Source organism: Vigna unguiculata, chromosome 6 (assembly GCF_004118075.2).
Source record: "Vigna unguiculata cultivar IT97K-499-35 chromosome 6, ASM411807v1, whole genome shotgun sequence".
NCBI classification, from domain to species: Eukaryota; Viridiplantae; Streptophyta; class Magnoliopsida; order Fabales; family Fabaceae; genus Vigna; species Vigna unguiculata.
This window is the reverse complement of record NC_040284.1, coordinates 1234403-1249746: the sequence shown is the minus strand read 5'-3', so window position 1 is coordinate 1249746 and position 15344 is coordinate 1234403. Positions and strand designations below refer to the sequence as shown.

The following is a 15344-nucleotide window of genomic DNA, read 5'->3' as shown; positions in this document are numbered from 1 at the left end:
TTCACTATTTATCTAGTTTAAGGAAAAATATATTTAGATGATAAAAAAAAATTGTATTTACGGATGAATGCAAAGATTGGGAGCCTTTGGAGAGCTTCAATGAGTGAACACCGCCTATGACGACCCTTCAGTCGAGCTTCCGCCTTGAGCGACAGTTCCTTCATCCTAAAGATCTATGACAACCGCCTGTGTGTCAACACCACCTGCGAATGAACACCACCTGCGAACAAACTTTGAACACCTGCAAATAGACGAAGAAGATCATTTCTCTACGAACAACGAAGCTACTTCATTCTGTGCTATGAAAAAGCTGATTGATAGGCTAGGTTGGGAGGCGATTGAGTGGTAACACCTAGATATTACGAGGTGAGGGGGTTATCATTCACGATTTTGTTCCAGCTGGATTTTTAAAACTATCAGGTAAGTGATTAGGTAAGTGATTGAAGCCCCATTTATTAGATTGTTGATTAAAACTGATAAACCCTATTGGCTAAGTAACTTTTTGGTAATTGATTCCCAACTAGGTCTCCCTCTGATTTTGTTTAAAAGTGTACGTATGTTGTGTTGATGTTTTCTTATTCCTTGTGTGTTAAAGTGTAACTGATAGTAATTCAAGGTTGTGAAAGGGATAGTTGAAGGGATAGAGAAAATGTGTAGATAGTAGAGTGTGAAAGTAGTAGTTGGAGAAGTGTATTTGTACTTGAGAGTAGTTGTATTGGATGTTGTGTTAGTTGTTCTTGATGTTACAAAATGGTAGGATACATGGGTATTTATAGACCCATAGATTATTCTAGAAACTCCTAACTAGAACTAATGCAAATACTTCTAGATTTTTCTACATAGTTGAATGTTCTTGATTTTTCTTTCTATCCTAGGCTTTTCTCCAATACTCTAGAAGTTTCTTTACATTTCAATAACTCTATCTTATATATTTTTTTAGATTCTTCTAGAATTTGCATTATACTTTAATACTCCTCCTTGATGCAAATTCGGTAACTCCAAGCATAACGCGTAGTAGTTCAAATCTTGGTCTTGGTAAGGCCTTTGTGAAGATATCTGCAATTTGATCTTTTGTCGGGCAGTACTCAAGTCATATCTTCATATTTGTTTCCGCTTCTCTGATGAAGTGGTATTTAATTGCTATGTGTTTTGTTCTACTATAATGTATTGGGTTCTTCGTCATTGCGATAGCTGATTTATTATCACAGTTGATTGTAGTAGGTCCACTTTGTTTCTCTCCCATATCTTTGAATATCTTTCGAAGCCATATAGCTTGACTTGTTGCTTCAGCAGCAGCCACATATTCTGCTTCAGCTGTTGATTGTGCAACAGTTGCTTGCTTCTTTGATGCCCAAGAGAATATTCCCGATCCAAACGAGAAAGCATAGCCTGAGGTGCTCTTCATGTCATCTATTGATCCTGCCCAATCACTATCGATGTAGCCAATGATCCTTGAGTTAGTCATGGTTTTGTACCATATTCCAAACTCCTTTGTGCCTTGTAGATATCTTAAAATTCTTTTCCCTACTCCATAATGAATCTGACTTGGCTTTTGCATGAATCTTGATAGAAGACTTGTGGCATACATAATGTCTGGTCTTGTGGCTGTGAGATATAAGAGACTTCCAATCAAACTTCTGTAGCGTGATGCATCTGTTTCTTGTGCTCCATCATCTTTTTGTAGTTTCTCATTTACCACCAATGGAGTAGCGACAGGTTTACAATCATACATCTTGAACTTCTTCAATAGGGCTTCAATATATTTCTTTTGAGAGATAAATATGTCGTCTTCTTGTTGTTTCACCTCTATACCGAGGAAATAGTTCCTCAACCCAAGGTCGGTCATCTCAAATGTCTTCATCATGTCTTCTTTAAATTCTTTCATCATCTCCAAATTGTTTCCTGTATAGATAAGATCATCGACATATAAGGAGACAATGAGGTGATACTGACCTTGTGCTTTAATATATAGTGTTGGCTCACTTTTGCTCCTCCTGAATCCTTGATCGATGAAGTATTGATCAATCTTGCTATACCATGCTCGAGGAGCTTGCTTCAAGCCGTATAAGGCTTTTTTTAGTCTTAGTACTTTGCCTTCATTGCCTTTATTGATGAAGCCTTGAGGTTGTTCAACATAAATCTCTTCTTCGAGCACTCCATTTAGGAAGGTTGATTTGACATCTAGTTGATAGATGTTCCATCCTTTTTGTGCTGCTAGGGCTATTAGAGCTCTTATTGTATCTAGTCGTGCGACTGAAGCAAATGTCTCATTGTAGTCGATTCCTGGTTGTTGTGAGTATCCTTTTGCGACCAATCTGGCCTTGTGCTTTTGTATAGTTCCATCAGGATTGAGCTTTGTTTTATATACCCATTTCACTCCAATGATGTCTTTTCCTTGAGGACAGTTTACGAGCTCCCAAGTGTTATTCTTCTCAATCATTTTAACCTCTTCTTCCATAGCCTTGACCCATATTTCTTGCTTTGATGCTTCCTCATAGCAGTTAGGCTCAATCATGGCCATATTGCAGGTTTCGTATATGTCTACCAAAGATCTTACTCGTCTTGGAGTGGACTCTAGTGAAGAATCTTCTAATGGAGGTGGAGAAGGCGTACCTGAAGCTTCTGCCTCTTCTTGAATTTCTTCTTGATATTGTTGCACTGGAACTAAGGTGGTGCTTTTAACAACTTTTTCTTCTTCCCAATTCCAAGAAGCATTTTCATCAATTTCAACATCTCGACTAATGACGAGCTTTTTTGTTTGTAGGTTGTAAACTCGATAGCCTTTTGATTGTGTGCTATATCCCAAGAATATTCCTCGTATAGTCTTGTCTTCAAGCTTGTGCCTCCTTTGATCAGGAACATGTATGTAGCAGATAGATCCAAATACTCGTAGGTGTTTGGCTGATGGCTTTCTTCCACTCCAAGCTTCAATAGGAGTCTTGTCTTTGACTGCCTTAGTTGGACATCTGTTTAAAGTGTAAACTGCAGTGTAGACTGCTTCAGCCCAAAAAGTGTTAGGCATACCTTTCTCTTTTAGCATTGATCTTGCCATCTCCATGACTGTGCGATTTTTTCTTTCTGATACACCGTTTTGTTGTGGAGTATATGCGACTGTGAGTTGTCTCTCTATGCCTTCATCTTCGCAGAATTTGTCAAACTCGCGAGATGTATACTCCTTTCCACGATCACTTCTAAGTACTTTTATTTGTTTTCCACTTTGCTTCTCAACAAGGGCCTTGAATTTCTTGAATATTCCAAAGACTTCTGACTTTGCCTTTAAGAAATAAACCCATGTCATTCTAGAGAAGTCATCAATGAAGAGGATGAAGTACCTGTTGTTGTGATGTGAAGGCGTCCTCATTGGTCCACAAACATCAGTATGGATCAACTCTAGTAAGTCTTTAGCTCTCCATGCTTTGTCGGTCGAGAATGGTAATCGATGTTGTTTACCAAGGAGACATCCTTCGCATGATTCATTATTCTCTTTTAAGCATGGAAGATCTCTCATCATGTTTTTCTTATATAGAAGCTTTAAGGCATATGTGTTGAAGTGGCCAAATCTCCTATGCCAAAGCCACGAGTCATCAACTTCTGCCTTCATGGCAATATTAGTTCCAGGTTTGAAGCTTATGGGAAAGCTTCTATTTCTCTTCTCCATTTTTACTTGGCCAATTTCTGTCTTTCTACTGTCATAAATTTTGCATGTATCTTTCTCAAAGTGGAGAGAATATCCATTCTCCATCATTTGACCAATACTTAAAAGATTTTCTTTAAGATTGGGAACCAATAAAACATCCTTGATGAATTTCGTACCTTTCTTTGTCTCCACCACGACAGTTCCTTTGTCTTGAGACTCCACTGTGGTACCGTTTCCTAGTCGAACTTTGACATTGACAGATTTATCAATGTCTTTGAAGATGCTTTGATCTTTGGCCATGTGATTGCTGCATCCACTATCCAAGTACCAACTTTCTCCTCCGTTAGGAGATTCTTGATTGGCATAAAATAAGCGTTGCTCCTGATTATGTTCTTCAGCAAAGTTTGCTTGATGCTTATTTTTATTACGACAATACTTCTCTACGTGGCCAAATTTCTTGCAGTATTGACATTGAGGTTTTCCATGATGCCAACAATCTTTTTCCATGTGACTTGTCTTTTTACATATGCCACATGGGGGATATTTTCCTTGACGAGTCATAGGGAAGCTTCTAGAATTTTCTTTATTTCTAGAAATTTCTCCTCTACTTTTATTTCCTTCATATTCTTTATTCTGAGACCGTAATTTTAGTTTTGATTGAAAGGCATTTTCGACTGAGTCTTCTTCATGCCTTTTCAATCTTTGTTCATAAGCTTCAAGAGAGCCCATTAGTTGTGTTACTGACAATGTGGCCAAATCTTTTGTTTGTTCAATCGCAGTTGCGATTGCATCATATTTTTGGGGAATAGAAATTAAAATTTTCTCAACGATTTTTTTGTCAAGAATAGTTTCCCCATAGGCTCTCATCTGACTAACTATTTCCTTTATTCTAGAATAGTAGTCTTTAATGGTCTCAGATTCTTTCATTTTTATTAATTCAAACTCTCGTCTTAGAGAATGAAGTTTAACATTGCGCACCTCATCACTTCCTTGAAACTCTTCTAGTATTGTGTTCCAAGCTTGCTTTGCATTTGTGGCACCTATTATTCTCGGAAAGATTGTGTCATCAACTGCTTGTTGAAGAGCAAATAAAGCCCTTGAATCCTTCTGTTTGTTTTCCTTCAACTCCTTCTTCTGAGCTGCAGTAAGAGTGGAAGTGTCTTCTGGAATAGTGAATCCCTCTTCTATAATGTCCCATAAGTCTTGGGAGCGAAAGAATGTCTTCATTTTGACACTCCAAAAATCATAATTTTCTCCTGTGAAAATAGGTACTGGAATTGATGATGTTTGATTGGTAGTGGCCATAGGTTGAGAAAATATTTTGGAAGTAGTATAGAATGAAGTTCTAATTTTTTTGAAGTAGTTGAAAAGTTTATCTACGCCCAGTAGATGACCGAACCAGGCTCTGATACCACTGATAGTAATTCAAGGTTGTGAAAGGGATAGTTGAAGGGATAGAGAAAATGTGTAGATAGTAGAGTGTGAAAGTAGTAGTTGGAGAAGTGTATTTGTACTTGAGAGTAGTTGTATTGGATGTTGTGTTAGTTGTTCTTGATGTTACAAAATGGTAGGATACATGGGTATTTATAGACCCATAGATTATTCTAGAAACTCCTAACTAGAACTAATGCAAATACTTCTAGATTTTTCTACATAGTTGAATGTTCTTGATTTTTCTTTCTATCCTAGGCTTTTCTCCAATACTCTAGAAGTTTCTTTACATTTCAATAACTCTATCTTATATATTTTTTTAGATTCTTCTAGAATTTGCATTATACTTTAATAGTAACTATTACAGAAAAGAAAAAGAATAAGGATGGAGAAAATGAGGCACGATTAAAAGGACACATGGCAGAATTAGGAAGAATGAGGCGTAGTAGAAGAATAAAAATAAATAACACTAAGTTGGCAGATTTTGTGTGGAATTGTGATGTCACTCCCTTCCCTTGGGAATCTTCTTCTCTGTTTTCGTTGATGTCACACTTATTTAGTTTGCCAAACAATGTAACTGTGGTGATGATGGATAAATCCGTAGATTCTAAGATGGCAGTCACCTTTGTCAAATTCTTTGCCTAAACCTATGAGGTGGTTGACAATGCGAGTGAATCTTTTTTGTACTTCAACTATGGACTTTCGTTGTTGCATATTGAAAAGCTCATACTCTTAAATCAAGGCATGCTTCCTTGCTCTCTTCACATCATTCATCCTTTCATTTGTGACTTCAAGTACATCCCACATTTCCTTTGCGCTCTTACATTGGGAGATCCTACAAAACTCATCCATGTTCAAAGATGACGTGTGGATATTCTCTGCATTGTAATCATATTGAGCTTTTCTCCTTTCTTCCTCTGTCCATTTAGTCCAAGGCTTGTTCACCTACTTATTCTCAAAAACATATTTAGGAGTGTAAGGTTCACTCACAGTCGCATCCCAAATACCATGGTCTATTGATTCAATGGAATTTTTCATTGTAATTTTACAAAACTGATAGTTTATACCACTAAACATATTTTATGTTCAGAATAAAGAAATAAAAATAAAGATAAAAAATAAATGTGAAGGAATAAAAAAAAAACTTGGTCCTTCAGAAACATAGTAAGGAATCCGCTAATAAGTTTTGCAGACAGTATAGATTGTGGGGTGGCGATGGATGCCATTGCACGATAATAAATTGGTGAGGAAGAAGATTAGTAAGAGAAGATAATAGGTAACAGAAGAAAAAGAAGATTTGTCACTCGGTAGTTAGTAATGCTTAACAGAGGTGCAAACATTGGGAATATATATAAAAAGAATATGATAAGTCATACCTGTTCGAAGCGTCAGTACTTACTAGACAAACTGCTTCATAATTAATGTAATCGCTTGGGAATAAAAAACTTAAAATGAAGTACGAATTAAAAAAAGTAAAAATAAAAATTTAAAATATAAGAAAATATTAATTATAAAATGAAAATTATAAAATGAAAATTCGTAAAACGATCATTAACTTTTAAGAAGATAATAAAAATACGAATAAATAAAATTCCACCTCTTGAATAAAAACATTTAAACCAAAAAAAACAGAATCAAAGCTTTAACAAAAATAAATCTGGGTAGAGATAGAAGAAGATAAAAAAAATAAGAAATTCGGGTAAAGATAGAAGAATAAGATCAAAAACATTGAGAAAGATCAACTATTTCCTTCGAAAAACTGAAATCTGACAGTGACCAATGTTATACGGAGTTCATTCATCAAGAAAAAATTAAAGAACACAAAAAAAAATATCAGATGTGAAGATATTAGAGAAACACATTGACATGAAGAATAAAAAAAAGGAAAAATACAAAGAGTTTTGCAGAGAAAAAGACTGACGGTTTTTTTGGTCTTCAAGACTCTTGAATAAAAACATTTAAAGCAAAAAAAAAAGAGAATCAAAGCTTTAAAAAGAAGAAATATGGGTAAAGATAGAAGAAGAAGATAAAACAAATAAGAAATCTCCGTAAAAATAGAAGAATAAGATAAAAAAACATTGAGCAAGATCAATTGTTTCCTTCGAAAACCTGAAATCTGGCTGTGATCAATGTTATACTCAGTTCATTCAGCACCAAAAAATTCAAGAACACACATAAAACAAAAAAAATAACAGATGCGAAGATGTTAGAGAAACACATTGAGATGAAGAATCGAAAAAAAGCAAAATCCCAAAGAGATTTGCAAAGAAAAAGACTGACCATTTTTTGGTCTTTAAGACTCTTGCATGCTTTGGAACTCTTCATTTCAAGCCTGTAAGTTCTAAAAATTAGCATCAACGAAATCTGGTTTAAAATATAAGAAGAATATGAACTTTTTGCTTGAGAAAACTGAACAAAAAACGAAATCTAGGTAATCACACGAAACCTGGCCGCGACCAAAAGTTCTACTCAGTTCATTCATCCGAAAAAAATTCCAAAACAGGGAAAGGGTGAGAAAAATCGGATGACAAAGAAGAAGTTGAAACCTTACAACGAAACCTGGGTAAAAATAAAAGAAAACATCAAATGTTTAGTTCAATCACCTGAATTCTAGCCGTGAACAATATTATATTCCGTTCATGCGTCTAAAATTTTTTTCAAAAGAGATAAAAGGTTAGAAAAATAGGAAGACAGAGAAGAAGCTAAAACAATACAACAAAACATGCGTAAAAAAAAAGATCAACTGTTTCCTTCAAAAACTTGTAAAAAATGAAAGAACATAAATAAAACAAAGTAAATAACAGATTTGAAGATGTTACAAAAACACATTGAGATCAAGAATAAAAAAAAAGCAAAAATAGAAAGAGATCTGAAGATGAACATTATGTGGAGTCCATGGTGTTTCGATGGCCTGAGAAAGAGAGACAAAAATCAAAAGAATCGAAAAAGAAGATGAAGAGTTTGAACGAGTGACAGTGAGAAAGAGAGAGAAAAACTCTGAAGAATATGAGAAGAAGATGAAGCATTTGAAGGTTTGAAAGTGAGAATGAGAGAGGAAACGTCAGAAAGGGAGAGAGAAGAAGTTTAAGAGTTTGCGATGAAAGAGGAGAAATATGCATTGGGATACGAGAAAGTGGAAAGAGAGAGAAATGTATTTCTTTTTGAATTTTTTTTCGAAGTATAAAAATTAGGAGAGTGTGACATGTTAGCTTTCTTTCTTTTTGTAGATAAAAAATTGTGAATTGAAGTGTGTGATAATATTATTTAATTGAAAAAGTTACTATTTGTTAGTTCCCATTTGTATTAAGATATAGATTTGGAATTTTTCTTTTACCAATGGACATTTTAAACTACGTATTTACAATTAAAATAAATTTTTTCCTAAGTACGTGTTAACTCACTTTTTCTAGTCGTTTCTAGAATTAAACAAAAATCCAAATAATTCATCCTAATGAAATATAGGGAAAATGATTCAGGATCGAATCCAAGGAAATGGTGCGTGTTAAGTCTAGCTTGTGTGTATAATTTAATCTTGCTAAAATTAGTTTGAAACAAAACAAAGGGGGAAAACGAAATAAAGAAAAGACAAGAAAGAAGAGGTAGAATTTATTCATGTAAAAGCTAAACTAAATTCAAGATGGAAATGATTAATGTTATGCATGAGATGAAAATATGTCATGAATGCATGATCTAATGGTGCATGGAACCTATTGGAACGAGGAATTGAAATGAAGCTAAACTGGAATGATGGTGAACCTAGATGAGTGCTTCATGCATGAACAAATAATGGTCATGGTGAATTGAAAATAAATGGAGTGAGCGAAAACATAGTTGAATGGGTTATGCATGAATGAAAGTAATAAACCTATTGATGTGAGGACATGATACATGAGATTCAAATCATAACAGCAAATGCAGAATTCATGTGAATGCAGTGCAGAATTCAATCCATAATCATGGTCTATGACAGCATCATCAGAATCACAACAGTAGTAGAGGTATGATCTGTGACAGTAAAGATTACTACAACAATGGCAAGCAGAAAATAGATTCAACTAGTTTCACACTACTAAGAATCATGCACAAAATTATATGGTTGTAGAGTTCAGAATATGGTTGCAGTAAGTTGAAAGCAAAAACTAAAATGCAAAGTGCTAGTTGAACCAATTGAAAACTTCCAGTAGAAATTTATGCATGAATGAAAATGCTAATATGTACCATAAGATGCAGTATATGGTTTATGGTTAAAATCTAAAGGAAAGATGAATTTAAATTCATATGCAGAACGCACTGAACCTAACATGAATGAAACTAAATTAAATTGGAATGAAAGTGAATCTAAGTGAATGATTGAGGCATGAAAAGTTTCTGAAAATGCAAGCTGTTTTGATCTAAACTAGAACGAACGTGAAAGAGGCCATGAATGCAACACTAATATAGATGACAATGTGCATGACCCTTATGGCAACAGGAACTTAGATAATGGTGCAGCAGAAATTGGTTCGTGATAGCATCAACATTATTCAGTCAGATTCTCACAAAATGCAATGAAATACAATAGTAGAATGTGGATGCTCAAGCTATGCAATCGCAACTATTCTAACATGTATATACACAACGTGCCCGTGTCCTATGATTTTTCAATTTAGCCGTATTTCCGCATCCGTGTCTGTGTCGTATCCGTACCCATATCCGTATCCGTATCCGGGCAACATAGGATATGAGTTAGTGTAATACAAGCCACACTAAACTACCCCAATCAAGAAAGCGAGCATGAAAGAAAATATTGAAAACAGATTTAAGGATTCAAACACTCAAAATACTAACGAAAACATTGAAACTTAAATTTAATCATTAGGGTTTTGAGGCTGAGATGCATCTTAAACAAAATAAATTGCAGTAACAGAGAGTCACTAATTCTTAACATCTTCAACGAAAAAAATAAATGCAAAATTCTAATAACAATGGGAAATCAAACGTCTTGAGTTCAATAAGAAAAGTCCAAGAGTTCTCCTAAGAGTTGGACTGTAATGCGCAATGAGACGATTCTTTTCTGCTCAGCGCCCAAACCCGCTTCAGCTCCAATCCCTTAAGACGACGCTCCCATTCAGCACAGCAAAGCTGGATTCACTCTGTTAATACCATCATGCCATGATGCAGGACATTAATTCAGATTTGTTAAGACTGTTATTGATGGGTTTAGATGAGGGACACGAGTCATTAGGAGATATAATGAGTTGGTTAATTCTGTTGAACTTTCAATTTTGGGAAGTCTTAGTCTGTTAGAGGATTACTGCTATATAGCAGATTGTAAAGAGTAGCGGGCAATAATTTCATTCAGTGTAATTCTCTTGGCATTCTTTTACGTAAATAAAGTTTTGTTCGGATTCCATTTAATTCTTTGGATTCCCTACCCATTCTTGATTCTTCTTCGAGTTCAATTCATCTTCCTAGAAGAAACTTATCATGCCAAGATTCCGGCAACAATTCCGCATTCACCGCTCCTTCGTAGCTCCTTTCTAGGTCCAGTCCGTGCCACGCTCAAATCCCCATTCTTCTCCTTCTCTAATTGGTTCCCCCAAAACGAATTGACCAAGCTGCCCTCTCTTAATTTGGGATGTCTCTGCAAAAAGAAACAGTTGGAGTTAAGAGCTTACATGCAATTCAATAAGAATAAAGGACTTCCAAGAAAACAAAATTATTCGAAAAGGGAAATTCTAAAAAGACAAACTAAATGCATAAAAAAAACTCTTAAAATCAACCTTTTTTCAAATTTATCTTAAAAGCTCTATTTTTCTAAACACTCAACAAAAACACATTTATTTAAACTAAAAGAAAAGTTTTAGAAAGGAAAAGAAATGGAAATTGGAGTGTTAACACACTGCACTTCTGGGCAGAGGAAAAAAACAAAACAGAAAACCGAAAACAAGATTTAAATCAAAAAGTTAAACACACTAGAAAAGTATCACTACAGAGCTGAGAATGGAAAATCTGAAAACTGCTAACACACACAATGGTTGCTTAAAATCCTTGCTAAGACATGCTAAAGAAAGGAATATGCAACAGACAATGAATGAATGAACACCTAGACTCAGCCTTGTCCTCACAGGTAAACTGTTTTCACTCTAACTCTCGTGTGTTTTTGGGCAAAATTTTCTCACTCAGCATCGTAGGACATGCGACATTACCATATGCTTGTGCAAATTGTAGTATTAACCACTGAAATAGCAAGAACACTGGAGATCATCAGGACTTTATTCAAGGTTAAAATGGGAATAGGGTGAAAGTAGGCTAAATGAATGGAAAAGAAGGTTAAAATCAGATAATTGTGAGAATGTTGGGGAAAATAGTGAAGATAAATGCAGGGTGCATGGTGCAGGGCGTTTTATTCTAGGCTGAACTACATACTTTTTTTTCTTTCCTATTTTTCCAGACTTTCCCACATTTCTTTTCTTATCTTTTTTTATGATTTTCATCATTTTTTTTTCAACATCAACCCAAGAATTTTTTTTTCTTCGTTTCTTTTCATTTTTTTCTATCTTTTTAAGTTCAGCCATTGTTATAGCCAACACACCCCCACACTTAAGTTCCTAAAACAATTCCAATCCTCAAACAACCCCTCACAAGACTCTAATCGGGTATTTTTTTTCTTTGGTTTATCAGACCTTTTTTTTGGCTTTGAATGGGTTAGTGAACAAGGAAAGGTTGCAAGCTCAAGATAAAGGAGCAATGGAATATGTATGAATGGGTGGGCTATTTGGCTAGTGGACTAGTAATGAAGGAGGCCTGAATCACATAAAAAAGTATCACACAGTTCAACTATATCAAGAAGAAACTGCACAAATTCTTAAATGTACTAGCCTAGATGCAATCACACACAACAAAGAATTGAAGGCTCAAGACTCACAAAGCAAAATATTTACAAGACTGATTCTAAAAGTGATTCATCAAACAATCTAAGCAATTCTACCAACGCTAACTAATCCTAGCAAGCAAACTTTATCTTTCAGAGCTTCAAATAATAAAACTCAGCAAAACAGAAAAAATTTCTAGCATTTTATTTACAAACCTTCAAAATTTTCAAAATCAGAACAAAACAGCACACACAGACAACAAAATTATTCTCAAAACAGCAGCAAAACATAAATAAAAACTGAAAATATGGAAGAACATTTAACTAGAACAGACAACAATAAACAACAAAATGTAAACTGAAACAGAAAACAAAAACATAAACAGTAAAATAAACAGAAGCAAAAGCAGAATTGGAAACATAATCAGAAAATAGTTGGCAGCAATAGAAAAATAATAGAGAACAGATGATAGCAAACAGAAACAAATGCACACAAACATGATGCTCAGCTCAACCTCCTACCCCCACATTTAAGAGGCACATTGTCCTCAATGTGTGAAAGAGATGGGTGAGATTCACATACTTTATTCAAAAAGAAAAGAAACACAAAAATAAAGACAAAAATGTCCAAAGAAAGGGTTCAAAAAGCTCATTTATGGTGGTTGTTCTTCCATGACAGGTTCCTTGAAGGGCATTGTGCTCTTCTCAAAGTCTGATGGTTGCTTTTCATGAAAGATCTTCAATTGATGGCCATTAACTTTGGAACTCTTCTCAATCTCTGGTTTTTTTATTTCTACCGCTCCATGGGGAAATACTTTGACAATAGTGTAGGAACCTTCCCATTTGGATCTTATTTTGCCAGCAATAAGTTTCATTTTGGAATTATAGAGGAGAACCTTTTGCCCAAATGTGAACTCGTTCCTAAGAGTCTTCATATCATGAAATTTCTTCACCTTTTCTTTATATATTCTTGAATTTTTATAGGCTTCCAATCTTATTTCATCTAACTCTTGGAGTTGTAATATTCTTTTCTTCCCTGCTTCATTGTAATCCAGATTGCATTTTTTCACAGCCCAAAAAGTTTTGTGTTCTATTTCCATGCGCAGATGGCATGCTTTGCCAAAAACTACTTAGAAGGGAGACATTCCTTAAGGTGTGTGATATGTTGTTCTCTGTGCCTAGAGTTCATCCACCAGTTGGCTTCAATTTTTTCTGTTGGGTTGAACTAACTTTTGCAGCAACTTCTTCACTTCTCTATTGAAAACTTCTGCCTGGCCATTTGTTTGCAGATGGCAAGGAGTGAAGACTTTGTGAGTGACTCTGTATTTAGTGAAAAGTGTTGCAATCATCTAATTACAAAAGTGGGTGCCTTGATCATTGATTATCGCCTTTGGTACACCAAACTTGTAGAAGATGTTGATCTTTAGAAATTGTGAGACTGTTATGGCATCATTTGCTTTTGTGGCCTTGGCTTCAACCCATCTGGATACATAGTCAACTGCTAACAGAATATAGGAATACCTAGCAGAATTTGGTAAGGGTCCCATGAAGTCAATGCCCCATACATCAAAAATTTTGCAGGGGATTATGTTTTGCAAAGGCACTTCATTCCTTTCTGTGATGTTTCCTCCAGCCTTTTGACAAATCTCACAACTCTTGACAAATTTATAGGCATCTTTGAATAACATGGGCCAAAAGAAGCCACTATCTAACACCTTCCGAGCTATCTGAGTTGGACCAAAATGACCACATGTTACAGTGTCATGACATCCTTTTAAAACATCTAAAATCTCTCCATCTGGCATATACCTTCTAATAACTCCATCACTGTAGAATTTCCATAAACAAGGTTCTTCTTAAACATAGTGTTTAGCATCAACTTTGAGTTTATAAAATTGGTGTTTAGATGCACAGGAAGGAAACATATCAACAACCAAATAGTTAACCAAATCACCGTACCAAGGAAGCGTAGTTGTAATAGAGAAAAAAACCTCAAGGAATTTTTCATTAATTGGCAATGCACTTTTCTTCCCTTCTATTCTGCTTAAGTGATCAGCCACTTGATTTAGCGTCCCAAATCTGTCTTTGATTTCTATGTCAAACTCTTGCATCAACAATAGCCATCTCATAAGTTTGGGTTTTGAATCAGCCTTTTTCATCAAAATTTAAGTGCAAAATGGTCTATGTATGACTATTTTTTATCTCAACAAATAAGGCCTGTACTTGTCCAAAGAAAAGATGATAGCTAACAACTCTTTCTCCGTTGTTGTTGGACGCATAAGCAAACACATGAGGAACCTTCAAGATTTTTGTGACAGAACAACTTCCAATGCAAAGTCTGATGCGTCACACATTAATTCAAATGGGAGTTCCCAATTTGGAGGTGGAAGAATTAGTGCGGTTGTGAGTCTCCTCTTAAGTTCATGAGATGCTTCCTTCTAGTCCTTAACAAACACAAACACAATATCTTTCTAGAGTAGTCTAGACAATGGCACAACTATATTACTAAAATTCAGAATGAACCGCTTGTAAAAACCTACATGTCCCAAAACAGAACAATTTTCCCTGATAGTAGAGGGGGAAGGCAGAGTAGAAATAACATCTATCTTTGATTTATCTATTTGTAGCTCTTTCTAAAAAATGATGTGCCCTAACACTACCCCTTCTTTGACCACATTTTTCAAAATTCAACACCCAATCAGTCTCAATACACTTTTCCAAAACTTTTTCCAGATTTGACAAGCAATTACCAAATGAGGATTCAAACACCGTAAAATCGTCCAAAAAACTTCCATGCAAGTTTCTAGCAATTCATAAAAAATGCTTACCATGCATCGTTGAAAAGTTGCAGGGGCATTAAATTATAAACATTATAATTGAAGTCTTTAAAATAAACCATTATTGATTACCATGATTTCCATGTTGATTAGAAGTAGTGTCAAAATCCAATGTCTTTGAAATAGATATGATGGCATCCTTACTACAAAATTAATGTAATTTCCTTTTTCTTAACGTAATTTTGTTAATAGAAAAACTTAGCAGATCTTTGATTGTTGTCAACATCACAAAAATTAACAATTTTAGAATATGCACAAGACTCGATTGAAGGTGGACTGGAGGTGCTACCAACACTTTGTTTACCTAACATGTTACTAATTCTATTCAATAGGTGTCATGTATTAGTAAATTTCCTTTTTCTTCTTCCACTATAAGCAGTTTGAACCATACTTGTAAGTATATGTATAACTTAATGAACTCAATTCAACATTTATATAAGGCTTAAATAATGATTTAGTCTTAGTTTTCATTCAGTTTTTTCAATTTGGTTCTACTTTTATTTTGTTTTCAATTTGGTCCTAATATTCGTCAGATTTATTCAATTTGTTCATTTTCACTAACACCGTTAAAATAGTTAATGGATTG

At 34.8% G+C, this 15344-nt stretch overlaps 1 protein-coding gene across 1 annotated transcript; it reads right to left on the bottom strand.

The window, feature by feature from the left end:
* Window positions 1–12574: 12574 nt before the first annotated feature.
* On the bottom strand, window positions 12575–13021 carry LOC114187806. The gene has a single exon (XM_028076180.1). The coding sequence runs from the start codon at window positions 13019–13021 to the stop codon at window positions 12575–12577; it is 447 nt and encodes a 148-aa protein (XP_027931981.1).
* Window positions 13022–15344: the final 2323 nt, after the last annotated feature.

What these genes read in the sequence shown, in the direction of transcription:
- LOC114187806 (XM_028076180.1), bottom strand. Translation starts at nt 13,021, where the DNA reads ATGGAAATAGAACACAAAACTTTTTGGGCTGTGAAAAAATGCAATCTG.